Source organism: Colias eurytheme, chromosome 17 (assembly GCF_061535395.1).
Source record: "Colias eurytheme isolate Ceu_HAF_F1 chromosome 17, ilColEury1 Martin Lab GWU primary, whole genome shotgun sequence".
Taxonomy (NCBI): Eukaryota; Metazoa; Arthropoda; class Insecta; order Lepidoptera; family Pieridae; genus Colias; species Colias eurytheme.
The window spans coordinates 7,558,442-7,583,848 of NC_142996.1; the positions used below are offsets into that span (position 1 = coordinate 7,558,442).

The following is a 25,407-nucleotide window of genomic DNA, read 5'->3' on the forward strand; positions in this document are numbered from 1 at the left end:
TTTATAATATTCTTAATATATTATACAACTCATGTTCACACTCCATAACTCTATACTATTTTTATATACTTATGCTAACGATCGCTAGCAAGGATAGCATAAAATGTTGCCAGCTCAAAAATTTTAAAACTTTTTCAGATGACAAATATTATCTATCTACCTAAGAATAACAATCTTGTGTAAAACACATCACATAGTCTTCTTTCCTTAGTCCGTTCCATTTATACAACACCTATGTTATTTCATAATATACAACATTCACAAATAGCGAAATCTAATTTATTTTTTTAAGATTTTAAATTTATATTTTCATAAAGCGTTTATATAAAAAAGGAATGCAATGCAAGCGGTTCTACCTCGATCTCACTTTAAGACCATAAATTAATCATTATGAATATTATAAAATTATTGTTGTACCGTCGAATTGTCAATTTTCAAATAAATGCTTTATGCTAAGCTTCGTACTATAAGGCTACAAATTATTCGTGATGATTATTATTATTCATCAAAGAAATACACATTTAGTTATTTCACAGAATTACTAGATCCATTGTACTAATTATAATAAAAATACTCTTAAATGTTAATATTAAAATATCCGTCTACATTGGCGTAGCTTTAGCTGAAAGATTAATCTCGTTATTTAAAAATTTTGAGGTAGATTTTATCGAACCGAATTCACTATCTATCATAAAGATAAAAATTATTATATTTTGGCGAATATTACTTATGGCCAAATTTAGAGCGACAATTACACGAAAAAGTATATAGGTAAGCGCACGAAACTCGATCCAATAAAGAGCAGAAAAGACATTTTGAAACTTTCAACTTTTAGTCGTTAATTTAAATAGTGCTCGTTAGTAAGTATTTATTATTTAAAAAATAGCCTCTTTTATGAATAGCTGTGCAGAATCTAAAAATCCAAATATCGAACGAAATATCGAACCGAATCCGTCACGAGTTAATAATTTAGGTCCGCGGCGATATCGCGTACAACGATAGAACCTAACATAAATACGATCGTAAAACAAAATATGAGATTACCTATATCGATCGAATGATTACATGGAATACGTCTATGTACAGACAGAGGAGAATAAATAGGTGGCGGGGGCGGTGACTAGACGGGGGTGGAGTGCGCGTCGAGCTGCACGCGCAGGCCCTCGCGCTCGCGCTGCACGTCGGCGAGCTCGGCGCACAGCGCGCGGCACACGCGGTGCAGCACGGCGTTCTGCTCCTGCAGCGCCTTCACGTCGGGGTCCGCCTCGCCCGCCTCGCGCGACGGCTTGCGGTACACCTCGAACGCGCCGTGCATCTTGGGCGCGTCCTCGCGGTTGTACCCGAACCCCTCGCCCTCGTACTCGCGCGGCGCGAACGCGTCTGGCGGGAACGCTGGCTCACCCTCGCTCTTTTGGTTCACTAGACGCCTGGATGGCGGTGATGTAGCAGAAGGCGACATTCTGGGCGGCGGTTGCGGAGGAGGTGCGGCTCCTTTGAACCTGTTCAAATCCAAGGAGCTCGAACGGGTATGATTCCGTATAGGTCGCGGAGGAGGTGGTGGCGGGGGATCCTTTTTAGGCGCGTATTGTAAAGACTGCGGCCCGTCATCGGCGTGCACGGACGATTCCCGCGCGGGCGGTGGCGGGAGAACTCCAGCGCTCTTCACGGGCTTTTTAGGTTGCGGACGCTGGATGGATTTAATCTCTGAATTTCCGTTCGACGGTTGCTCGTTCTGGGAATTGACTCGTTTCGGACTTGTGAGTTCGAAAGCGTGGGAAATATCATCGCGGCGCGGAGACGTGCTCGAACGCAAGTCACCTTCGTGTGGCAGAGTGTTCGCTTCAGGCGTTACCCTCAAAGCGACCGGATGGAAAATTTTAGGATCTTTTTCTAGAGCGGATTTGTGAAAGTCGAAATTCACTGGTTTCGGGCCCGGACTGGAAACGCTGAAGGTTGGCGAGTCGACGAACTTGGTCCACTCCTTGTTATTAGCTTGCGGCTCCGGTTTCGGTGGCGAGAGAGAAGGCGGCCTCTCTTCCATCTTCTTCACTGGCTTGCTCTCGTAGGGATCATTGCTTTCTGGTTTTGGTGCGAAATTGAAATCAGCGGAAGTGCCGGAATTGAACATATCTGCGCCTAAGTCCACGAGGTCCGTAGTTATTGCTTGCTGGGAAAAATGCGAGTCCACCTTGGGTACTAAACAAGCTGGCAACACATCTGGCACTGGTATATCGTTTCGTCGCAATACTATGAGATGCATTGCTATGCTAAATTCCTCCAAGGTTAACATTCCATCTTTGGTAATGTCGGCTAATTGCCAAATTTTACGCAAATCTGGAACTGGTAGACGTGATTTCTCGAAGAACATTCTGTAAAATAAAAAATAAACCTTATACATATTTAATAACATGCTGCATAATAACTAGGTAAGATTTGATTAGCATGTGATATGAACAATATTTAAATGTTTCAGACTTTCAGAAGATAAATATTCCAATTGATAAATTAAAATAAGTTAATCACCACCACAATTTTTTTTTCTTTCCTGATAAAAATTTTACTCTCTTCCACAAAGAACACACCTTGCACAATATAAATTATAATAAACACCCCACACATAATACCCACCTAGCAGTAGGACCACAAAGCAGACCCCGTTCAGGCCGCAGTTGCGCAAACTGGCTCGCATAGTGCCGCGCCTGCGCGTCGCTGATCGCGAACACGTCCCCGTCCGGCTCAACCTCCTCGTCTGACGAGTGCCGGTCCGATGACTCTTCTTCAGTGCCTCAACGAGAATTGCTCACATCAAGCATTGTTACATAATATAAAATGCCACGAAATAAAGTTAAAATTAATAGAATCAACATAATGAATTTTGAAAAAGTCTTATAACTATCAATAAAATTAAGAAATCTTTTTACACTTTTTTAATAATGCATACATAGTTATTGTGAAATAAATAAAATGAAAATTATCATGTTGTGTAGAGATAGCAATCAAATCACTGTATTTGCATAATATGATAGAATAAAATGATGTATTAATTATAATTAATACATCAGGCCCCGGAATCACAGACACAATAGAAAATCTATTGTGTTGCGGTCGGATTTGGCCGTTCGGGGCTCAATGGGTTAATTTAAAGAACACTTTATTATAATGTTGTGTACAGAATTAATAGATATATAAATAGTAAAACAATTTAAATAATGGCCATTGTGATTACCTAATGAATGGATCAATTTCTGATTGTTTATATCCATTAATATGCAATGTGATACTAATTAATTGAATCGTAAGTAGATGCATATCCAAGGGCGCATTGTCACTATTTGTTCATTGTTTTAGTTCAATTATTCTGCTGTTAATTAATAGCTCTATACGAAATATAAAAATGCGAAATCGATTTTTTTATATATTTTATTTTTGGCTATAAAGACACAAAAAAATGCAATAATTCTTCCATTGTTTTTGGGAATGTCAGATAAAAGTCAATTTAAAAATGTGATCTTAGGTTTTTAGCTCATGTACCATATACATTAGAATTTGAAACAAAATTAATGAGTCATAATTGGACTAATTTGGCAAGACATGAGATCATCTTTGCTACATTTGTCCAACTCTATTGTTTTTATTATGGACATTAAATAATCTGAAGTTATAAAAACAAATATATTATAAATATATTGATTCTAAATTTTGTAATAGTCTTTGTGTATCAAGACAAGAATTACTTACTACAAAAAATAAACTTTATAAAAATTTAAAGATGTATATTTTTCATATAAAAACAATTGATTAGATCTGTACGAAATTTGGTACAGAGATAGATTGCAGTCTGAATTAGATAAAGGCAACTTTTACTACGCGAATGACGCCGCGGCGCCGCGGATGCGCAAATTAATTATAAACATAAATTTACCTAAAAGCCTTGTATGTTCCTCAGCAGTGTTGGTGGGCCAGACACCTCGACCAGTTGCACTATGCTCCCACACTGGGTGTACTCTTTCAGCCACACTGTTGGTTGGTGTAGGACTTTCACTCGCAGTACTCCATGGTGACCCATTTTTAGCTCGCCTCTGAAAATTTATGTATTACAACATTAATTAAATGCAAATAAATAGAAGTGTTTAACTGACCAAATTCTTAGCAAAATTTTGTAATTTCAGTATCAGATCAAATACTTCCAATAATAAGTAAACAACTAGCCAAAGAAAACTACAAACAATCAAATCTTTCACCTTATTAAAAATGGTGTTGAAGAGTAGACAAAAGATCCGATAAAACAAAAATTATAGAAATTAATTGTGTAATTGGATGTGGAAACAACTAATCATTTTAATAGTGATGAAATTTCACCTACATATATCTAATACATATTATAAAGGCGAAAGTTTGTAAGGATGTATGGATGTATGGATGTATGGATGTTTGTTACTCTTTCACGTAAAAACTACTGAACCGATTACAATGAAATTTAGCACACATATAGAGGGTAACTTGGATTAACACATAGGATAGTTTTTATCCCGGAAATCCCACGCGAACGGGAACTATGCGGGTTTTCCTTTGCGAACGCGGGCGAAGCCGCGGGCGGAAATCTAGTCTAGTGTATTATAAAGGCGAAAGTTTGTAAGGATGCATGGATGTATGGATGTATGGATGTTTGTTACTCTTTCACGTAAAAACTACTGAACCGATTACAATGAAATTTAGCACACATATAGAGGGTAACTTGGATTAACACAAAGGATAGTTTTTATCCCGGAAATCCCACGGGAACGGGAACTATGCGGGTTTTCCTTTGCAAACGCGGGCGAAGCCGCGGGCGGAAATCTAGTATGACATAATTTATTTAGTATTATGTATTTGATGAGCATATTTTCTTAGGTTTATTACTTATATGTCTAAATTTCTCATTTATCATTGTTGCTTATTATGTATTTTAAGTTTGAGCTACATTTATATAATCTGGTAAAATGAAATAGTTAGTTAGAAATCTAATAGTAAAAGCAAATTATCTTATTCATATTTTCAATTGAATAAGTAAATTGATGCTTGCGATTATAGATACTATTAAAAAATATTAAAAACTATTATCAGTGAAGCAAGTAATAATTAACCTCAATGATAACATTTCTTTAAATTATTTTATTCAGGTATTAAAGGCCTGTATACAGTTACAGTTATCAAGACCAATGCAAACATAAAGGTATAGATAAGGTTTGTAAATAGGTAATGTACAACTTTAGAGTATTTAAATATATTTATCAAATACATACTTAAACTTTCAAGATTTCAAAACTAATTACTTTGAACATGATTACATTAAAAATAGAACAATTTTCATTTGTTTTAAGTTTATTTTTGATGCAATAAAATTTCTGAGATTTACAGTATTTTAAAACTAACCAGAATGTATAATCAATTTTATCTTAATTGGATCATTCTTTATCAAATTTCGATATTTTCTACATAAATATTAAATAAACATTACAATGTCATAATATAAATAAATTACAAGTAAAGAATATGACTTGATGTTGTTAGCTATTTAGACAAAATACAGTTTACTAATTTGATTGAAGACACAGATAGATTATGTCCAGCTGAGATAACATAACTAAATTAACATAAAAGATATTATGCCTAATGCTATTTAGGTACTGAATCACCCAAGATATATAAGGTTAATAAATCTCGTAAGTTATAAATGTTTATGCTAATAAATGAGTTCAATGTAAAACACTTTTGATTTAACTGATGTTAAGCCAATACCTACCCTATAGAAACTATACTTCTACAGTCAAGTTTGAGATATTGTAAACTTACCCCACATGAACCACTCCTTTGTGACATTGTTTCTGATTCAATTTCAGAGTCAGTACTCAGTGCTTCCGTAGCATCATGTGATAAAGTTTGAGGAACATCACTGTCTGACAAATTTGATGACACTCTAATTGGTTCATATGCACCTAGACTTCTTTCAACAAAATTCCTTTCCCTTTTCGAAATGTGCTGCTCTTTAGGAGAGTTAGATAGCTGTATTAGGTCTGCATTGGCGTCCGAGTTAAGGGCCCATGTGAAACGTGGTAAAGGAAGGTCTAGAGGTGTTGATAACAGTTCAGGTTTCAATGCCATATTAGTTTGATGAGCTGCTATAAGTTTTAGGGCCGAATAAAATTGCTTTCTATTCATATGATTTAAAGATGAACTACTATTAGGCGACACACTTATATCCATGATCTGAAAATTATTTAGAACATATTTTAATAGGTCTCACTTTATAAACATTGTTAACTATTCCTCGACCAGGTTCTACATACCTGTCTTAGTATATCATTAGGTATATTCGATGATCTAAAAAGTTCTGTAGCTTTAAGAATCGGTATTTTCCCGTTGGATTCCTCATCGCAACATAAAAACAAATCACCGAAATATCTCATCTCGGTTTCTGTCAAATTGAGATCCTCCATTATAAAGTATTCACAACTATTTAATCTTATTCACTTATACAGTTAGTTGCCTTTAAACCACAAAATACAAAAACTCATTATCTGTTGATATAAACCATATTCAATAATAAATAAATGGGTTGAAAATTTCAACTTCACAAATTTACACGAAGCACGCACGAAGCAAACGAATATGTCATTGACAGCTGCCCGATGTTCCTGGGGCCATTATTATAAAATACAGATGAAATATATCATGGAAAGTTAAAACAGATAAAAAATAACATAACAATTTGCAATAAATAAGTTACTGAAAAACGGTAATTTCTAAATATTATATGCTTAGATAAAAATCTGTGAGTGATAAAAATAAAGAAATAATTATTTAGAAAAAATGCCAAATTTATGTTTAAAACACTTGCGATATAAACATGAAAATTTCTATGGGACTCTCCGGCCCAGATTCTGTGATACAATCATACTGTAAACAAATAGGGAATTAAATAGTTTAATATTATAAATAACTAGCTTCCGCCCACGACTTTGTACGTGCATCCCCGTTTTCCCCGTTCCAGCAAGAATTTCGGGAAATCCTTTCTTAGCGGATGCCTACGTCCTAACATCTACCTGCATGCCAAATTTCAGCCAGATACGTCCAGTGGTTTGGGCTGTGCGTTGATAGATCACTATATCAGTCACCTTTGAGTTTTATATATATAGATAGATTTAAACAAATCAAGTTCTCTTGTGTTCTAAATCAGAACCGGAGAACCGTGTTACCCCGAATTTAACGGCAGTAAAACCATGGGCAAAAGATAGTTCGTTCTATATATTTTTAAAGAAGCAGTATCCATCAATCGATGCTTAATAACAATGCATTAAACAGTTATACTTCTTTGTATTGAACCACATGTTTAATATCGACATCTACTATATAGGCTTTTGTAGAAACTATGTACCTACTCGCGTTGTTCAATACATTATGGCCACCCACCCTACAAAATTTAAATACCTAGTTTCAAAAAATTGAAACAGCGGCGCAGCTACGCTAGCTGAGAAACTAGTCTTTTAACCAGAGGTATGATAGTAACTGTACAAATCTAACAAACGAAAAATTATCAAAATTTGTTCAGCCGGTCTCGAGTTTTTAATAGTTTACTTCGTATAATATGAATACATATCTATTAATTGTTTGACTCACATCTTCTCATATTCAAAAAGAAAACTGATAAAATATTGTGAAATTATAATAATATTCATCATAATGAAACTGACTTTATAAGGTATGTACCTACTTATTTATTTTTAGCATTCAACAAATTAAATAAAACAACCTTATTTTGCACTTAATCTGAATTTATTTTTGATTTATCAGTGCAAATACTTTAACACGGAAAATATTTTAATAGCGAAATTATAAATTACACATACACACTACTGTCAAAGTAGCAGAATAATAATAATTTAGAATAATACACATCTATACTTAAAACTTAAAAATATAAGCGTCGCTAATCTCGACAGTACAATCATATCTCAATCTATAACAACTATTTAATCCCTGGTTTGGATGTACTTGATGAGGTCAATGACACGGCTGGAGTAGCCATATTCATTGTCATACCAGCTGATAAGTTTGACGAAGTTGTCATTTAGAGAGATACCAGCAGCAGCATCGAAGATTGAGGAATGAGAGTCACCAACAAAGTCGGTAGATACAACTTGATCTTCAGTGTATCCCAAGATGCCCTTCATGGGACCTTCAGCTGCTTCCTTGACCTTTTGCTTGATAGCATCGTAGCTGGCGGGTTTGCCAAGGCGGACAGTGAGGTCTACAACAGACACATTGGGAACTGGTACACGGAAAGCCATACCAGTAAGCTTTCCGTTAAGAGCAGGAATTACTTTTCCTACAGCTTTGGCAGCACCAGTGGCTGCTGGAATGATGTTTTGCTGGGCGCCACGGCCATCACGCCACAGCTTGCCAGATGGTCCATCAACAGTCTTCTGGGTAGCAGTGGTAGCGTGCACAGTGGTCATGAGACCTTCAACAATTTCAAAGTTGTCGTGGATGACCTTGGCAAGGGGAGCAAGGCAGTTAGTTGTGCAGGAAGCGTTTGAAATGACCTTGAAAGAGGGGTCATATGTTTCGTGGTTGACACCAACAACGAACATGGGGGCGTCAGCACTGGGAGCAGAGATGATGACCTTCTTGGCACCACCCTCCAAGTGAGCAGAGGCTTTGTCGGTGGTTGTGAACACACCAGTTGATTCAACTACATATTCAGCTCCAGCCTTGCCCCATGGAATGGCCTTAGGGTCCCTTTCAGAGAAGACAGCAATCTTGTTTCCGTTGACAATAAGGCAGCCATCAGCAGCCTCAACGGTGCCCTTGAAGCGACCGTGAGTGGAGTCATACTTGAAGAGGTAGACCATGTAGTCCAGACCAATGAAGGGGTCGTTGATAGCGACAACTTTCGCTCCCTTCTCAACTGAGGCACGGAGCACCAGGCGGCCGATACGGCCGAATCCGTTGATTCCGATTTTCGACATGGTTTCTGTAATAAAAAATATATGTGCTATATAACAAAATCTAAATCAATTCTAAGGTGACACTTATTTCAATACTTTAGATATTAGATAAACCTGAATATTGAAATAAATATTATTATTGATCAATTTTAATTCACAATTGCCGGCCTGTATAAAAAGTATTCATGTTATTTTAAAACATCTAAATTGATTTCTTCAATGTATACCTAATTAGGTTGTTCCCGATCGACTATACCGGCACACAGAGGTCATGTTAAGGTCACATTGAAATTAAATGAAAAAAAGCGAAATATAACACTTCAATACATTGATATAAGTTTATTTTGGCACTTGTAATTAATTACAGTCATCCTCTTTATCAATAATTTAATTGTAATTTGTAATTATAGGCGTTTCTGGTTTATACTACCTACGTGTAAGATGACGCAAAAACAGTTAAACAATATTTATTAAAAATATATTTATACTTATTGAGAGAGAAGAGGACGAAAAAGGATTTAGAGCTATATTTAACAATGTTTATATACTTACTGGATTATTGCGAGAAAAAAATCAGTTAAATCACTAGCCGCACGTACTCGACAAGATGGTGTGATGAAATGTCAGCTGAAGGACGGACAATCGCTCTTTTTGAGACCGGTAGAATACAGATAAAATATGTACTTTTCTAGATGTCACAGTTTAGATTTTATCACATTTTATTCTGATATCTGTATGTATAGCTCACGCGCTAAGCTCACGCGGGACATTCAAACTTCAAATTCATATTTCATCTTATTACTAGAGATATTTTATATTATGTCCTTACTCGTTTATAGGAATTTGGTGAATTTAAATTTATAAATGAATATTATAATTGTACAATTTGGTTATGGTTATAAAGCTTGGCATAAATGGATTTGGGCGAATTGGAAGAGTTATCTTTAGAACCTGTTTGGAAAGATCTGATTTCGAAGTAGGGTTTTGTAAAAATATGAAATAAATGGTTATTGTTCCGTAAATAGATAATTTTAGTTCTATATTTCAGGTGGTGGCTATTAACGATCCTGCTATTAATATCGAATATATTTGTTATCTGATTAAATTTGATTCTACACATGGAAAATTCTCAGGAACAGTGTCCTATTATAGCAATGAAATCGTTATTGATGGTGACTTAGATCAATTGGTTTTATTTAATAATTAAAATTAAATTAAATATTGAATATCTTTATAATGTTCCGTACTTTTTTAAGGTAAAAAAATTATGGTTTTTCATGAAAAATTACCGGTGAATATTCCATGGTCCAGTGTTGGTGCACAATATGTTATTGAGGCATCTGGCATGTTTACCAACTTGGAAAAAGCTTCGGTAAAAGTAACTCAATTCTTCTCAAACTTTAAACTTTGATTGTCTGCATTTTGCAGAATACTTTATGTGCCTTTAAATGAAGAAAAATAATTCTAAGAAAATTCAGTAGGTATTCATTACTTACTATATTCTTCACTTCTTCTTACTTTGATTGGAAGAAAATCTTTCACTTCGTAGCGGAAATTCGAAAATTAGCCACATTACACGTAACGAAAGCTCTATAAGACCTAATTTCAATTAACAAAAATATAACTGTTAACAATTGCTTTCATATGAATAATCAGGGAAGGTTTTTTTTTTATCGAATTTCACAACATGGTGCCAGCGGAGCTGGGAGCTCATTCACGTCAATTTTCGTACCTACTTCTCCAGATTTCTTAAAAAAATTCCTTTTTTCTTAATTATTTTATCGTCAGTTGCTAAGATGAAATGCCGAGTCAGAGTTTCGTCATAATTGATTAGATTCATACTTTAAAATAAAAGGTTAAAAAACGTTTTAAACAGAATATAATCTTAACGTTATCTGTGTTTAATAAGATAACTTGATGCTACGCCCACTTTGTTCGAAAACAAGGGGTCAGAATAAGATAACATTTTGTCCATTTTATCATTGCGTCACTCAATAAATGCCCATCCCCCAAAAATGTTTTGCTGACCATTTCATTTTCATTTTATTTTCTCGTCTAATTTGTAAGGGTAATAGAGAGAACAAGTGAATTTTCTTAAATAAAAAAAAGTCAACTGAACATCTGGAAAAGGCAAATAGTAGAACTTAATAACTCCAAAACTGGATCACGAAATCGGATGCTGTGTACTTCAAAACTTTCATATTCTTTGATACTTAGGTACTATTTTCTGATATAAATAGTAACAATGTGACAAAATTTGTAAATACCACTTGTATATTATTGATATTTTCACTTTTAGGGGCACCTAAAAAGTGTTGGTGTAAAACGTGTGATCGTCACTGCTCCTAGTGTCGACATACCTATGTTGGTGGTAGGAGTGAACGAAGATATGATTGGTATTGGTAAATGAACTTTTAAATAAAATGACACAAATCATATGTAAAATTGTCGACTGCTGCAATTGTTATCTCAATCATATAAATCTCGTGAATAAATTGGTAGATAGATGACATAAATTGTTTAACAATTTTATTCTAGGACGAGCTTATTTCACGTTTTTTCTACCGACCGAATCAATTCTTACACGATCTTCCGATCTGTAGAAGTATGTATCCGGTCCGCCCCGGCTTCGCCCGTGGTACATATTTCGCAATATAAGGTAGCCTATGTCCTTTCTCGGGTATCAAAATATCTCCATACCAAATTTCATGCAAATTGGTTCAGTAGTTTAGGCGTGATTGAGTAACAGACAGGCAGACAGAGTTACTTTCGCATTTATAATATTAGTATGGATATTCTTTATGTTATTGTTTTGTGTTATAAAATTATGATTGATAAGGTTTTATTTATATTTTGAGCTCTTATTATAGAAGTAATTAAAAAGTATTCTGAGAAGTAAAAAAATATTTACTTTAAGATAAGGTAGTGAATATTATTGTACTTACCATTTACCTCATTTTGGTTTAGGGATAAATTTAGAAATGGTGTTAGGCAATTCCTTGGAAAATATTGGTATGTAAAATATGCATGTTTGTACTTTGTACCATTCTTCAGATCAAAAGGTTATTTCCTGCGCGTCGAGCACATTGTATTGTTTGGCGCCAATTATAAAAATATTAGAAGACAATTTTGGTGTATCGGAGGGTTTCATAACTAGCATTCATGCTATGACGCCATCGTTGAAACCTTTGGATGGGCTGTGTTTGCGGGGAAAGGTAAATTAGATAATATGATAAAATTATGAAAATTGCAAATCACATAAGTTTAAATCAATCTTTAAAATTAAAATTTATACTTATATGAAGGTATATGAAGAAAAATCTTAGGGTGTACTTTTTTTCTTTTAGCATTGGCGAGACCACAGAAGTATCCATCAAAATATAATCCCCGCTGCAACAGGAGCCTGTAAAGCGCTAAACAAAATCATCCCACAGGTCAAAGACAAAATGTCTGGTCTTGCGTTTAGAGTACCTATAGTTAATGTTTCTGTCCTGGATATATCTATAAGGTAATTGTTTTTAGACCTTATAAAGTCGAATTATTTATGAAGTGTCTGTGAATTAAACTCTTAATAATAATTGTCTTTAGATTGAACATGGAAACATCTTTAGAAGAGATCATTCAATGTGTTCAAAAATATAGGGAAACGAACATGAACAACATAATCACAATTTCCAACGAAGAATCTGTATCTTCGGATTTTCTTGGTGAAGACCACTCGTGTATTCTAGATACGACTTCCAGTATACAATTAACACCGAATTTCTATAAACTAGTATGTTGGTATGAAAATGAATATTCGTATGCGTGTCGTGTTATTGATATTATACATTTTTCCGAAAAACAACATTTAACCGCACCATTGTCAAGGCTAACGTATACACACTCCACCTCGTCAAGAGGAACAACAACCGAGAGTATTAGGAGCATGTTTCTTCCTAGACATTACCGCTTCGAAGTTTATCCAAACATGGTCTGTAGCGCGTCCCAAGATACTGGTTTTAGAATGAAATTACCACTTCGATCCCCTCTAACGAAAAATACTTTAACTATCCACAATCCATCCACAAATGAGACAACATTAAACCGCGTTATCAATAAAACAAACGAAATATTCAAAGTGTGGAATGATGTTGAGGTCAATAAAAGTCCATTGCGGCGAAATACGAGTTCATTCTTTCAAAGCTGCATGGCATTAGCACCTGGTCACGTGGAACGCAGTAAATACCTAAATAATAGGGAACATTTGAAAAGAGTTAAAGAAGAATTTTCTAAAATGGTCACCATGACAGAAGATTTATTAAAAAAATCAAGTCATAGCAGGAATAAAATGGAAGACAATGCAGAGAAAATACCTGAAAAAAATTTAGCCGAAAATCCGATTATGAAAGAAGATAAAGAGGAGAAAGATGTCAAAGAGGTCGAGAATACACAAGAACTAAATCCAATGGGAGGTGATTTTAATAAAGTTAATAGTGTTACAAGGATATTTGACCAAAGTGAAGTTAAAACAGACCCATATAACAAGAACATAGTAAATATATTAAAACCAATTAAGGCAGGCGATTTTTACGAAAATACGTCATACGACACTATTTTACTTCCTCACCAAACACAAATTAATTTGCCGCATTCCCTTTGTAAAACACCAGCTGTATGCAAAACAGTAACCGATCCATTGAAAACTGAAGTACATAATAGTCCAAACAAATCAGAACGTTGTAATGAACCGAATAGTAACGAAATAGAATGTGACAAAACTTCTTTCACAGAAATTGCACAGAATTTAACTGAAGATGACGCACAAAAAGTTCAAAATACTCATACAAATGTGAACAGTGTTAAAAATTACAAAAGCTATATTATAAGCGTGGAATGTAATTCACAATCGCACTCAAATAAAATCATAGCTAAAGAGAATCATAGTAAGGTTGAAGATGATACCAATAAACCAAATATTATATCCCACAAAACAACTGAAAATAATTTACAAACAAAACAAAATACTGTGGAAAATGTATTACGTAAATATACTACGAACAATGCTATTATGGTACCTGAAAATTCCACAGGTCCAAGATTTACAAGAAATAAACAGGACATATTTGATAAATTAGATAGCGCAAGTGCCTCTGATTCTGAAAATTCATTTACCGAAAGAAAATCGCAAATCATCAACATAACAGATTTAACGAATTCAGTAGAGGATCTTGCAAGATTAGATAAAATTTGTAGAATAATCGAAATTTCAGATGAACTGTCGGATAAATTATTTTCTAATTTAAATGACCCTGAATTTATGGGGCTAGAAAAAAAAGCTTGGTCTTTCAAAGATTTGTGTGAAAGGCTAAAGTTGGATGAATTTTGTAACAAAATTTTTGGTCAGTGATGTCAGCAACAATTTTTGAATTTTTGGAAAAATTAAAAAAATATTTATTTCTATAAAATTTGTTTTATTTAAGGCACTTCATATAAACGATAAGGTACTTATTGAGAATGATTATGTAATAGTACACCATAATATCATAAAATATCACATATTTGGTTGCAAAAAATAAAAAAAATACGTAAAAAAAAACTTAAAATAGCAGGTACTTGGTTTGTTGGTTGATATAATCTAGGTATAAGCATAATCTATACTATAAAAATACTTTTTCATAATAAACACTCATCAATATCTTACCCATTGTTGTGATACACAAAATCAGTGTTTTTGAGAAGCTTAAAATTAAGTTGTATGATAGTTTTAGAAAATATAGCATTATCTAAATCTACAAAGTCCGCAATAACAACATTGACGGGAGTTGGTCCCTGAGAATGTATCGGTGGTCCCGGTGAAAACTCGGCAAGTTTGGGAAATACTTCATTTTTAACTGGTTTCGCACATTTCTCACGTAGCGTTGAAATCCATCTGTTATAGAATTAAATAAAATGATAGTTTCAAGTGCATACTATGCATGCTATGTGATTTTAAAAAATGAGGGTAGTTTCAGTTTGATCCTTTCAAAATTAATATTATAACATTTCGGAATACCAAGACATTCTGAATATAGTTTAATATATTATTTCATAATCAAAACAATCAAATCATATGAAAATAGTCTTGCATAGTTTTGCACTCACAAAAATTACTAATACATGTGCAAGACATTCCAAAACAACAAAAAATATTACCTAAACAAAATGAAAGCAGGTGTAGGCGTCAATACAGCTTGGTGCACGAATCCCATACCAGGGTGTCGCTTCACATTGTACAAGAAATTCAGTAAACCAGTAATACTGTCCTGTTGTGGCCATGGAGATGGTAGCATTTGGGGTTGCCAGAACTCGGAACTTGCATACACAGACTGGTGGCGGTACACAACCACAATCTGAATAAGAAATGTATAAGGTATAAAAACTTCTGTATTTGAATAATGTTAAGAATAAAAAGAATTCATATTCGAACCCGCGTTTTTCGCTTTACCATGGCTATCACTAGTCTGTTTGTTTATATTGGTGACAATACATTTAATTAAATATTAAAATAAATAAATAAAATATCTTTCTTTGCTCAAATGTAGTTTACAAGTTATTACAATAAGGAAAGTACAGCACATTCGCCAGTTACACTGGCATGCAAACATAGTTTTACAGCTCAACATAGTTTTATTAGGTTATATGTATGTTACTTTCAATATCAGTTTAAACTTAAGGCTGCAGTCTAGCAAAATTGCGTTTTCAACAAGTTATTTGACAATTTTTTCCCGGCTAATGAAATGATAAACTGAATTTTTTTTTCTTGTTTATCAATTAGTGTTATATACGCAATGCGCGTGAATTTTTTCACATTTGTAAAGTTACTTTATGTTACCTTAATCAGGCCTTCAAGATAAGTCTCTTTCCCCCAAAGACATTTCGAGCTAAGTTTGTGCACTCACTACGTTGCAACCGATTACAATTTACACAATCTGATCAGCGCATTATTATCCTTATATAGTCGTTATTAAAAACTGCTGAATACAATTTGCGAAAAACTTATGATTTTCTTAATTAGAACGTTATAAATTCATTAAATTTCCCATTTTTTGCCTTACAAAATCTATTGATAAATACTGCTAAAGTTATTTTTTCCATTAATTTATTCGAGTTGGTTGAAGACCAATAAGTATTAATCCTTTAAAAATTTTTTTTTTGAATTTTGATAATTCTTTAAATATTAAAAAAATATTTAAAATAATTAGGAAAAATCCTAGCGAATTTCTTTAGTCGCGCTCCTTGGGCCGGAGCGTTCTGACGTGTGCTCTACGCTCGATTTTCCTTCATACCGAAGTGAAAGTTGCTCTACTTCATTAAATTTAATATTTTTGTTAATTGATTATTTTTATCTTAGTTTTGTGCAAATATTCGTATTTTTAAACATTTGATTTCGATATGGAAAATAAACGAAAAAAATACGCGTGTAACTACTAGAAAAAAAATTATCTTCGAACATAAAGTTAATGAAACCAAATAGATTGCAAAGGTGATTGGCAATAATTTCTTTATTTTACGGGGTGTCAGTAAAGGGGTGTATATTTCTTTAAAACTAAAGTAAGCTCATAAATTTTCTTATAATATAATTTTTTTGAAGTTCCAAAAATGTTTATTTTTCGTTTGAGAAATACGAAATATAATATAAACTTGTATTGAGAACTTGAACTTCCCAAGTTCATCCGGGGAAATCCCCATACGGGGAAAATGATTTGTTTACTCCAAAATTGATCCGAGGTGTTTTAATTTTTTCTTCTAGTCATTTTCAACGTAGCGGCATGTTGTTTGATTATTAATTTTGTAACTTAAATACAGGATGTTGGTTTTATATTCTGATCTTACAGACGCGCTGACAAATTTAGTCCGCCATTTCTAGTTTAGTCTACCAACTCTAAGTACCAATATTAAAACGAATGGATTATCATCACATCATCAAAACTCAGATGTAATGGAAGATCACAATAACATAGAAAATTCAGTGGGTGTTGAGAACTAAACAAACAGAAGTAACAGAGACGCGAAGAATAAAAAAAGAGGACGAAAACGATAATTCGTTGATGCTTTCCCTTTTCGACGTATTGTTAGGGTACATCACCAATCTGCAAAAAACAAAACTGATGATTCCCAATTGCTGATTAAAAATGAAAAACAAATAATCAACAACAGTGGTGAAAATATGCTGATCACAATGAAACATCCTTCAGTGGTAGCAGATTTACTCATTTAAAATGTATCGGTGAACAGCGTAAAGGAGAGGAGGACAGGAAAACATTATGAATGTGGTTGGTGGATTGTATACAGGGTGTAATCGATAAGTATGTGCAGGCGATTATGACGTTATTATTGCAGGTATCAAAAAACTTAAAACTGATATCGAAATTACTTTACCTAATGAGCAAAATGACAATAATAACTTTTTAAAAGTATAACGAGAAATATCTAAAAAATTTACTTTATACACTCCCATATCAAAAAGGGAAAATGGGACTAGTAGAAGTTAAATGTCTAATTCCGGCAAAAGACATGAATGCGGAAGATGCGGTTAAAAAAATTAATTAATATTTGAAATACAATGCAAAAAATAACACTTTTGTCATAGATAAGAATCATGACTATTTTTTCCAAATTCAGGGACAACTAAACGTTGCAGAAGCAGAAGTCTGCTTATTTGCTGTTTGGACTGGAGTGAATCATTCGTTAAAAATAGAATATATAAAAAAGTATGTAACGTTTAGGCAAAATAAAATGATGGACCATTATCAAGATTTTATATAAATTGCCTACTGTCAGAATTGATTGATTCGAGACTTCAGCATTCGATGCCCATCAAGGACCCATCCTATATCATTCAAGCGATTGAAAAAAAAGAGATAAATCCAGTGCAACCGATAAAGCATCAGAATGCTAGCAAAAGATTTATTAGGTTTATAAATATTATAAATCTATATATTATACATAATATAATAAATCTGTAGAAGACGCGAAGACTGACATCCACGCGGACGGAGTCGCGGGCGGAAGCTAGTCAGAAATAAATATCTTTTGTTTTCATTTGCGTATTTTTCTATTTTATAATTTTTTAACACAAACATTACATTTTTTTTATTACATACAAAATTTGTTTATCCGTTTTATTAGTTAAACTGAACAACTTTCACTAAGAAACTTAGGTCGAAAAAAATGTATAGAGTTATGCATTTTGTATGGAAAGCTTATTTTTTTTATATTTCGTCCAAATTTCTTTGTAAAAGTTGATCAGTTATATAAACATGAAGTTGAAGATATCAATAGAAAGTATTCGCAAATTTTGTGTACTGATAAAAAAATCACCCGGTGTAATTTTCACGAAAATTGTTTCAAATTGTCATTTTTGGTACTTATTACGAATATTAAATTATACGAATGATTTAATTTTTAAAAATTAAGTGGAGCAACTTTCCCTTAGTACATTTGTATTATTTACATATAGGATGACAGGATGTATTTGTTTGCACTACTAGACCAAGCCCTTAACACTTAAAAGTTTGTTATAATATCTCTAATAGTTCTAGAATAATAACTAGCGTTAGTTCGTTTTGTTGAACATGCTTATTTCAGGAATAACAGGCCGATTTGAAAAAAATATTTCAGTTAGATAACCCATTTATCAAGGAAGGCTGAAGGCTATTTTTGTTTGTTGTAAAGTTGAAGGCTATTATATTATCACGCTTAGACCAATAGGAGCAGGGCAATGTGTAGTAAAACCGCAGGGCATAGCTAATATAGTAATAAAAAGTTAATTCAAATATATACCTGTTGGCCAAATCTCTGTAGTGAGTTTAATGTAATACTCTGCAAATCTGGTTCCCTTGGAACAAGTTTAGGTCCAAATAGATTGAGCAAATATCTCATTAATTTTTTATGATCATCAGCAGTAAACCCATAGAAATGTTGTAAATCTAAAATGATGACCTGTAAAAAAATATAACTTATTAACATTAACCTTTCTCAATCAAAAAAAAGTTACCACATTCTCTCTTTTATACAACAAAGAATTGTGGTTTTGTTAATTATAACATTAACATTTAATGTTAATAGTTATTTCGTTGAGAGAGTACAGGTTGATTGTTAAAACATAACCCTACTATTAATTCAATCAATTAAACAAATTAATATTAGTAAATCACCAATATGTTGTTAATTTCACATTGTACCTTTGGGAGTGCATGTAAAGTTCACACATTTCCTTATTCCCGACTTCAATTAACATTTGACATTCTTTTAAATAATTTAAAAGTGAGACCTGGACAAATAAAGAGTTGTTAAGCTCTTCATATTTTAAGTATTAAAATTAATTTAGTTTAAATATTATAACTTAAGAACATGCTAAAAGATGAAATTATTCTACTGTCACTAATCCTTGAGTCTACAAAGTTTAATACAAGCATGCAAAAATATCAGTGCAGCTTATATAACAGTCTTAATTAAAATATTATACATTATTTGAGTGTTCACTTATTTGTTCTACTGATAATATAAAATACTAGCGGTCCGCCCTGGCTTCGCCCGTGGTACATATTTCGCAATAAAAGATAGCCTATGTTCTTTCTCAGGGTCTAAAGATTATCTGTGCCAAATTTCATCAAAATCGGTCCAGTAGTTTATGCATGAAAACCATACATACATACATACATACAAACCTTTCCTCTTTATAATATTAGTATAGAAGTATAGATAGATGTATATACATTGATTTATATAAATCTCACCTCCCCTGGATGTGAGTTTGCAAACTCCTTAATCTGATGAAGTGGTTCTGTAATTTCTCCTGCATACACTCCATGCGTGAAGTAAAATCTTTCCTCTCCAGTTTTTGTAGCAAGCCTTAAGTCAAAATATCTGAAATGTGTGAATTATGAATGTAATTACAATTATCTTATATTGTTTTATGTTTATAATGTTATTATATGATATACCTAATGCCTATGAGAAGTTGTTGGTAGGCGTCTATACTCTGAGTTATTGTCCATCGTAATATCGTACCTTTGAACAATGGATACAGTCTTTTGAGAACTGGTTCAGCATCAGGTGCCAAACCACTAGATCTAGTTATTCCATAAGTCATAGAGTCGTGGCTACCTATAAATATAAGAAACTGTAATATTATTCTATACTTTGTGCAAATTATCACAAAATAAGTATCTTTAAACTGCACCTGGTATAGCAAGATAGATAAACGGAACATTTTTTATTTGTTCAGGCAGTTCCTTCATCCAATTCTCAAGGTTGATGGTTTGTAATAAATTTCCTTCACTCATTATTGCTACTGTAACAAAACATTAAAAAACACGTTAAACAACCCTTTACCTTTACGTATGCTAACACAAAGACTTCTTTGTTTACCTCAATCGATTTAAATGTAGCGAGTTTGGTGTCAATAACGCATTAGGCAATTAAGTTTGTACTGTATCAAGAATATATCATTGAAATTGACCTACTTTGAATAACTTGTAAGAAAGAAGGTAGTTACTTATTTATAAATAAACAAATAATCTAAAGCCGTTTACATTTTCGGAATATAATAATTTTGAGTTCAAGTTATTCTTTGAGAATTTGAAAGTATTATTTATGAAAGAAATAAACATGAAATAAACAAAAACAAATAGAATAGCTGAAATTGACGACAACTGACAACTTGATCAAAAACTTATATGTCAAATTGTCAAAAATGTCAAATGTCATCTGTAAAGACGTTTGGAAATCAGAAATATGTTTGTGAATTTATGCTTCTTGGTTTGTGATAACAAACTGTCTTTTTCTGTTCCGTGGTAAGCAGTCCCCGTTTTCCAATTACAGCACTAGAGCGCATTATGCGGCATAATGCTTAACGTTGAATGTTCCAACTACAGCAACGCTTCGCACAATCGAGCACTAGAAAAAGTAATGCGCGTGAATTGATGCGTGCAATCGATTTATCGTTAGTAATTATTAATTGTTGGAAAAAAATTTAAAGCTTTCGTTTCATTGTAGTTTTTTCGAAATAATCAAAGTTAATTCAAATTGTGTTAAAAAAATAAATATAAGTATGGATGAAGGTACAAACATTGAAAAAAATGTTAATGAAATAATCAAAATCCAAATTACTTAAAATAACCGTAAATATTTTTCAACCAATTATTATGTATACCACTTTATTTACACATTAATGAGGTTATTGCTAGCTCTATGAATATTTTTTTTTTCAACACTGAACTTAGCGCAACCTGCTGGTGCGTTTCATGTTCCCATTAAGCATCAGCATAATTCGGCATTGTGCGGCACTGAGTCGCATTATGCTTTGTAATTGGAAAACGGGAAGTATCGTTTCATTTATTTAGACTACCTCTAATAAACTCATTTGAAGCATTTGAGTAGTAACATCAAAAATAATAGTTCACTATGTGGAAACTGCTTTCTGAAACGATTTTATTGTTTCCAATAAAAGTTATTCAAAAATAAGAGGAGACCTAATAAATGTATTTAGCAAATATTATGATGATATTCTGTTTATTAAAATGATTAATAAAATCATGATGTGATATTGCCTTGATATTGCAAACAAAATTAACAAAGTATAGTTCTATGATAATATATAAAAAATAGAGTCATTGGTATAGTTACCATCTTAGTACTCACACATAAAATATTAATATGTAAGTACCTACTTAGTTAAGTAGGTACATATATTTCAAATATTTTAATGTGTCGGTTATAAAAAGCTTATAACTTATTTTGCACCTTAAATTTCTTTGTGATTTGTTTCCGTTAACAACTTATTTATTTAAATCTTCGATATACAAATACCTACATATTAATTTAAAAAGTCTGTATCTCATAATAAAAGTAGGTTAAAATCCGTTAAATCTTGTTAGGATTCGCATAAAATCAACATAGTGTGTTGTGTAATGAATTAGATAGCATAGTAATAACGGCCCTAATAAACCATGTTTATCCTCTCTCACGATCACAGTCGTAATTTACTGAGCATAGTTCATCTCGTACTTTATTACGTGATGAATACCTAAATATTGAAACGTTTATGAAAACAAATAATACGCACCATGGGTTTTATTATTTATATATTTATGTAGTTAAGTATTTATCATTATAAAATAAGATTTTTTATCATATATGTATACAAATTCGTCGTTTAAGTATTTCTTTTAGTTGCCTGGAAGAAAGTGTCTTTAAAGTAAGGCTTTATGAATGAGTCGATTTGAATTATGTGTGTATTTCATTTTTCAAAGATTTTTAATGTCACCAACGAAAATTTAAATAAATATAAATAGGACATTAGATATACAATTTTATTTGTAAACATTGTTATTGAGAATTATATTTAAGTCATCAGTACTATACAGTATGGAAGCAAGAAAAAACACAGCAATGTACGTCTATGTCTTGTCTATTTATTAATATTTAAAGACATTAGATACTTATTACAATGTAGATACGATCCGGTAGCTTGGCCTCTGTCCTTTTGAATTCTAGGCCAAGTTTACCGTTCTTATAAGTCAATCACCCTAAAGAATACCTAAGTATATGTTATAAAAATCAGGTAAGGTACTTACAGAATAATATGAAGACTAATCGCAACTCCATGTCGATACGATAGATAACACCTTATAAATTATAAATATACCCACATGCGTGTGTCACCAATGATAAAATAACGGTTATTTATGCAATCCGTAGTAATATAATAACCATTTATGTTACACACATCTAAGCAAGTATAAATATACCCGAGATGTTTGAGAGAATGAAGTTAACATGCGATTTCTTGCAAATAATCTCGTGGTCGTGAATAATAAATGCAAAAAATGTTGATTGCTTTGTTTCGCATCTTAACTGAATGAACTGGAGTTTGTACGAGCATGAATTGTATTTAAATTTGGGTGATTAGGTGAAAGGAATGCTATTGGTGACTTTTTGCTAATCTGGTTCCTAATTTGACCTTCACCCGTGATAAAGCTGTACGTGTACAATACGCCTTATAAGAATAACGTTGCGAATCACATTTTGTTAAGGAAAATACAAATGAAGATTATTATCTTTTATTTTGTTTTGTATGAAAATGAAAAGTCGATACATAGCGTGGCGTGGTTATAATCGGATATTATGTGTATTTGTCACTCAACTCGTCCTAAGCGGCTTGACCGATTTTAATGCATTTTACATGAATGCGTAGATTCACAGTTCCGATGATCTTCACAATATACATATACCAAGCGTACACCGTATAGTTACCTACTATGTTTTTCAAGCGAATTTAAATGGGACGTTCTCACGCATATTCATTTTGGGTCATCTCAAAACTTTCTATACTGCGTGAACCGATTTTGATGATCCTTTTGATATTTGAAAGCTAGTGCCTTCCGGTTGGTATTGAATTTTATTCATTTTTTAATTTATTATTAAAATATGTTATTATATTTCACTATTATCCTAAGCTAAAAACATTTTCGTTTGTATGAGACAGATGTAGTGCCTAATGTCTAATGATGGGAAACATTTTTTTTTTCATAATATGAAATCAAGATTTAAGTTATGTTAAATACATATTACATATTGCACTTATTAACTACAACACAATACAAAATTATTAGCGGAAAATAAATAAAAATCTGTTTCTCCAAGTTCTGTTGATTATAATAATCTATTTGCCTTAGCTATTTGCATATTCATCGAACAATTTTATTGAATAATGATTAAGGATTAGATTAGAGCAGGGTTTCCCAAACAGTGCGGTGCAGGTGGGTTGCTCCTGTCCATGCCCTCTATATGTAGACAATACACCACCCTACCGCAATCGATTTAATGAAAACTAAATCAAATCAAAAATATATATACTTAGAAATAAATTGGACATATTATTAAACTCAAAATATAAGCTGCTATGAAAAACATTATGAAATTAATTTGAATGATATAATTCCTTAGATATAATTCTTTAGTCAATTTTGGAACATCCTTGTTTAGACGTCCACTGTCCACATTACTTGTGAAATTTTTATCGAAGGTGAGTTTATATTTTCGTGCACTCTTCCAACATTTTTATAAGTGTTAACAGTTAACGTGGGAGCTTAGTGGGAGTAACCTATGTTTCGTAATCCTTTCGTAATTCGTAATCCCGTGGTAATCCCTGTGCGGCTATACCACAGAGCAAGTAATATTCCTGTGGATGTTGACATTAGGGTAGCGTTTAGCTACACGGCTACTATTATGTATTCTGTGATTAGAGACTAAACAAAATTGACATTGACACATAATATTGTTTGTTATTGTTATTATTTTGGTAGGAATGAGAATTGAGAACTTATTAAGTTTTAGATTTTCCTAGTAGAAATTATATATTTCCCATCAAAAACATTTTATGTGATTTAATTTGTGTATCGCAACATATTTCTCGTAAGTGAATCCTATTTAAAACTCCACATTGTATTGCGTATGTTTTTTTCCTGTTGTAATTTGTGTAAATCCCTTTTTTAGATTTACCATTTGTAGTTATGATGTATATTGTATGTCATGAGCCTAGGATGTGCTGGTGTTACAGCCAATGGTTACAGCAGCATCGATATTTGTGAAAGCCAGTGAAAGCAGGAAAAAAAGTTATGGGTTTCGAAGTTCGTCCGCGAAATGGCGGGAGAATAAGGTCGGCCGCCATTGAGATAATATTAATATGGAGTCGATACCGCCTACACCACTTATGTTCCACTCAACATACGTCATGTGGCGTAACTGGGCGTAACTGCACTCAGTCGCTTGCTCGCTCATTGGCGCGAACGTCACGCTCATTTTTTATTTGTTTTAAAGTGAAACGCATCAAATATGCTTACGTGTGGGTTACGATATTGCACAAATAATACAAATAATACGGAAAAGTGCAAAGGAATAACTTTTCAATCAGTAAGTAACTAGATAATAATTTTTAAAAAAAATTTAGAACAAAATTTTTGGCGGGCGACATTTTGCGTCATTTGTCATAGATTAAAAATTTAAGATATGACATTGGGCATGAAATAAGTGTTGTTAGTAATATTTGCTGGCGTATATTTTTATAGTATAAAATAATAATTTTACATATTTAGAAAAGCATAGACTGGTTGTTAATTGAAAAAAGGTGAAATCATGAAATATGAAAATCAATTACTTAATCACCAATTTTTTTTTGTTAATTGATTTTAATCAATTTTAATTGATATTGTATAAGCTACTGACTTGAACGTATAATTGAATTATTATTTATTTATCTGCACTAATATTATAAAGAGGAAAACTTTGTTTGTTTGTTTGATTGTAATAAATAGGCTCATAAACTATTGGACTGATTTTGATGAAATTTGGCACAGACAATCTTTAGACCCTGAGAAAAAACATAGGCTACTTT

At 32.7% G+C, this 25,407-nt stretch overlaps 4 protein-coding genes across 7 annotated transcripts; 1 reads left to right on the forward strand and 3 right to left on the reverse strand.

Annotated features, from left to right (window-relative positions):
- On the reverse strand, window positions 1–6,624 carry Reps (RALBP1 associated Eps domain containing). 2 transcript variants are annotated; one of them, XM_090111578.1, is made up of 5 exons: window positions 6,327–6,624; window positions 5,833–6,246; window positions 3,923–4,079; window positions 2,629–2,776; window positions 1–2,369 (listed from the first exon to the last, which is right to left on the reverse strand). In XM_090111578.1, the coding sequence occupies exons 1-5, from the start codon at window positions 6,474–6,476 to the stop codon at window positions 1,121–1,123; spliced, it is 2,118 nt and encodes a 705-aa protein (XP_089967704.1). In that variant the 5' UTR covers window positions 6,477–6,624; the 3' UTR covers window positions 1–1,120. The 2 variants fall into 2 exon arrangements, with proteins under 2 accessions (XP_089967704.1, XP_089967702.1); XM_090111576.1 differs by having other exon boundaries at window positions 2,629–2,785.
- A 1,166-nt stretch (window positions 6,625–7,790) lies between these two features.
- LOC149901321 (glyceraldehyde-3-phosphate dehydrogenase 2-like) lies at window positions 7,791–9,659 on the reverse strand. Its single transcript, XM_090111364.1, has 2 exons — window positions 9,540–9,659; window positions 7,791–9,013 (listed from the first exon to the last, which is right to left on the reverse strand). The coding sequence occupies exon 2, from the start codon at window positions 9,006–9,008 to the stop codon at window positions 8,010–8,012; it is 999 nt and encodes a 332-aa protein (XP_089967490.1). The 5' UTR covers window positions 9,009–9,013; window positions 9,540–9,659; the 3' UTR covers window positions 7,791–8,009.
- A 220-nt stretch (window positions 9,660–9,879) lies between these two features.
- LOC149901322 (uncharacterized) lies at window positions 9,880–14,376 on the forward strand. The gene is made up of 7 exons (XM_090111960.1): window positions 9,880–9,963; window positions 10,036–10,159; window positions 10,244–10,359; window positions 11,287–11,389; window positions 12,042–12,202; window positions 12,335–12,495; window positions 12,576–14,376. The coding sequence occupies exons 1-7, from the start codon at window positions 9,880–9,882 to the stop codon at window positions 14,374–14,376; spliced, it is 2,550 nt and encodes an 849-aa protein (XP_089968086.1).
- A 52-nt stretch (window positions 14,377–14,428) lies between these two features.
- LOC149901323 (PI-PLC X domain-containing protein 3) lies at window positions 14,429–22,634 on the reverse strand. 3 transcript variants are annotated; one of them, XM_090111768.1, is made up of 7 exons: window positions 22,589–22,634; window positions 20,194–20,304; window positions 19,955–20,117; window positions 19,748–19,877; window positions 18,792–18,950; window positions 15,162–15,358; window positions 14,429–14,898 (listed from the first exon to the last, which is right to left on the reverse strand). In XM_090111768.1, exons 1-7 carry the CDS (start codon window positions 22,617–22,619, stop codon window positions 14,667–14,669), a joined length of 1,023 nt encoding a protein of 340 aa, XP_089967894.1. In that variant the 5' UTR covers window positions 22,620–22,634; the 3' UTR covers window positions 14,429–14,666. The 3 variants fall into 3 exon arrangements, with proteins under 3 accessions (XP_089967894.1, XP_089967896.1, XP_089967895.1); XM_090111770.1 differs by lacking the exon at window positions 22,589–22,634 and adding an exon at window positions 20,382–20,664 and having other exon boundaries at window positions 20,194–20,301; XM_090111769.1 differs by lacking the exon at window positions 22,589–22,634 and adding an exon at window positions 20,382–20,664.
- Between the last annotated feature and the right edge of the window lie 2,773 nt (window positions 22,635–25,407).

What these genes read in the sequence shown, in the direction of transcription:
- Reps (XM_090111576.1), bottom strand. Translation starts at nt 6,476, where the DNA reads ATGGAGGATCTCAATTTGACAGAAACCGAGATGAGATATTTCGGTGAT. An exon ending in CTAATGATATACTAAGACAG is followed by an intron (nt 6,247 to 6,326) that starts GTATGTAGAACC and finishes AATAATTTTCAG; the next exon opens with ATCATGGATATAAGTGTGTC. An exon ending in CTTTGTGGTCCTACTGCTAG is followed by an intron (nt 2,370 to 2,628) that starts GTGGGTATTATG and finishes TTTATTTTACAG; the next exon opens with AATGTTCTTCGAGAAATCAC.
- LOC149901321 (XM_090111364.1), bottom strand. Translation starts at nt 9,008, where the DNA reads ATGTCGAAAATCGGAATCAACGGATTCGGCCGTATCGGCCGCCTGGTG.
- LOC149901322 (XM_090111960.1), top strand. Translation starts at nt 9,880, where the DNA reads ATGGTTATAAAGCTTGGCATAAATGGATTTGGGCGAATTGGAAGAGTT. An exon ending in CCAACTTGGAAAAAGCTTCG is followed by an intron (nt 10,360 to 11,286) that starts GTAAAAGTAACT and finishes TTTCACTTTTAG; the next exon opens with GGGCACCTAAAAAGTGTTGG. An exon ending in CGAAGATATGATTGGTATTG is followed by an intron (nt 11,390 to 12,041) that starts GTAAATGAACTT and finishes ACCATTCTTCAG; the next exon opens with ATCAAAAGGTTATTTCCTGC.
- LOC149901323 (XM_090111768.1), bottom strand. Translation starts at nt 22,619, where the DNA reads ATGGAGTTGCGATTAGTCTTCATATTATTCT. An exon ending in TACAGAGATTTGGCCAACAG is followed by an intron (nt 15,359 to 18,791) that starts GTATATATTTGA and finishes TTTCTTATTCAG; the next exon opens with ATTGTGGTTGTGTACCGCCA. An exon ending in CCTGCTTTCATTTTGTTTAG is followed by an intron (nt 14,899 to 15,161) that starts GTAATATTTTTT and finishes ATTCTATAACAG; the next exon opens with ATGGATTTCAACGCTACGTG.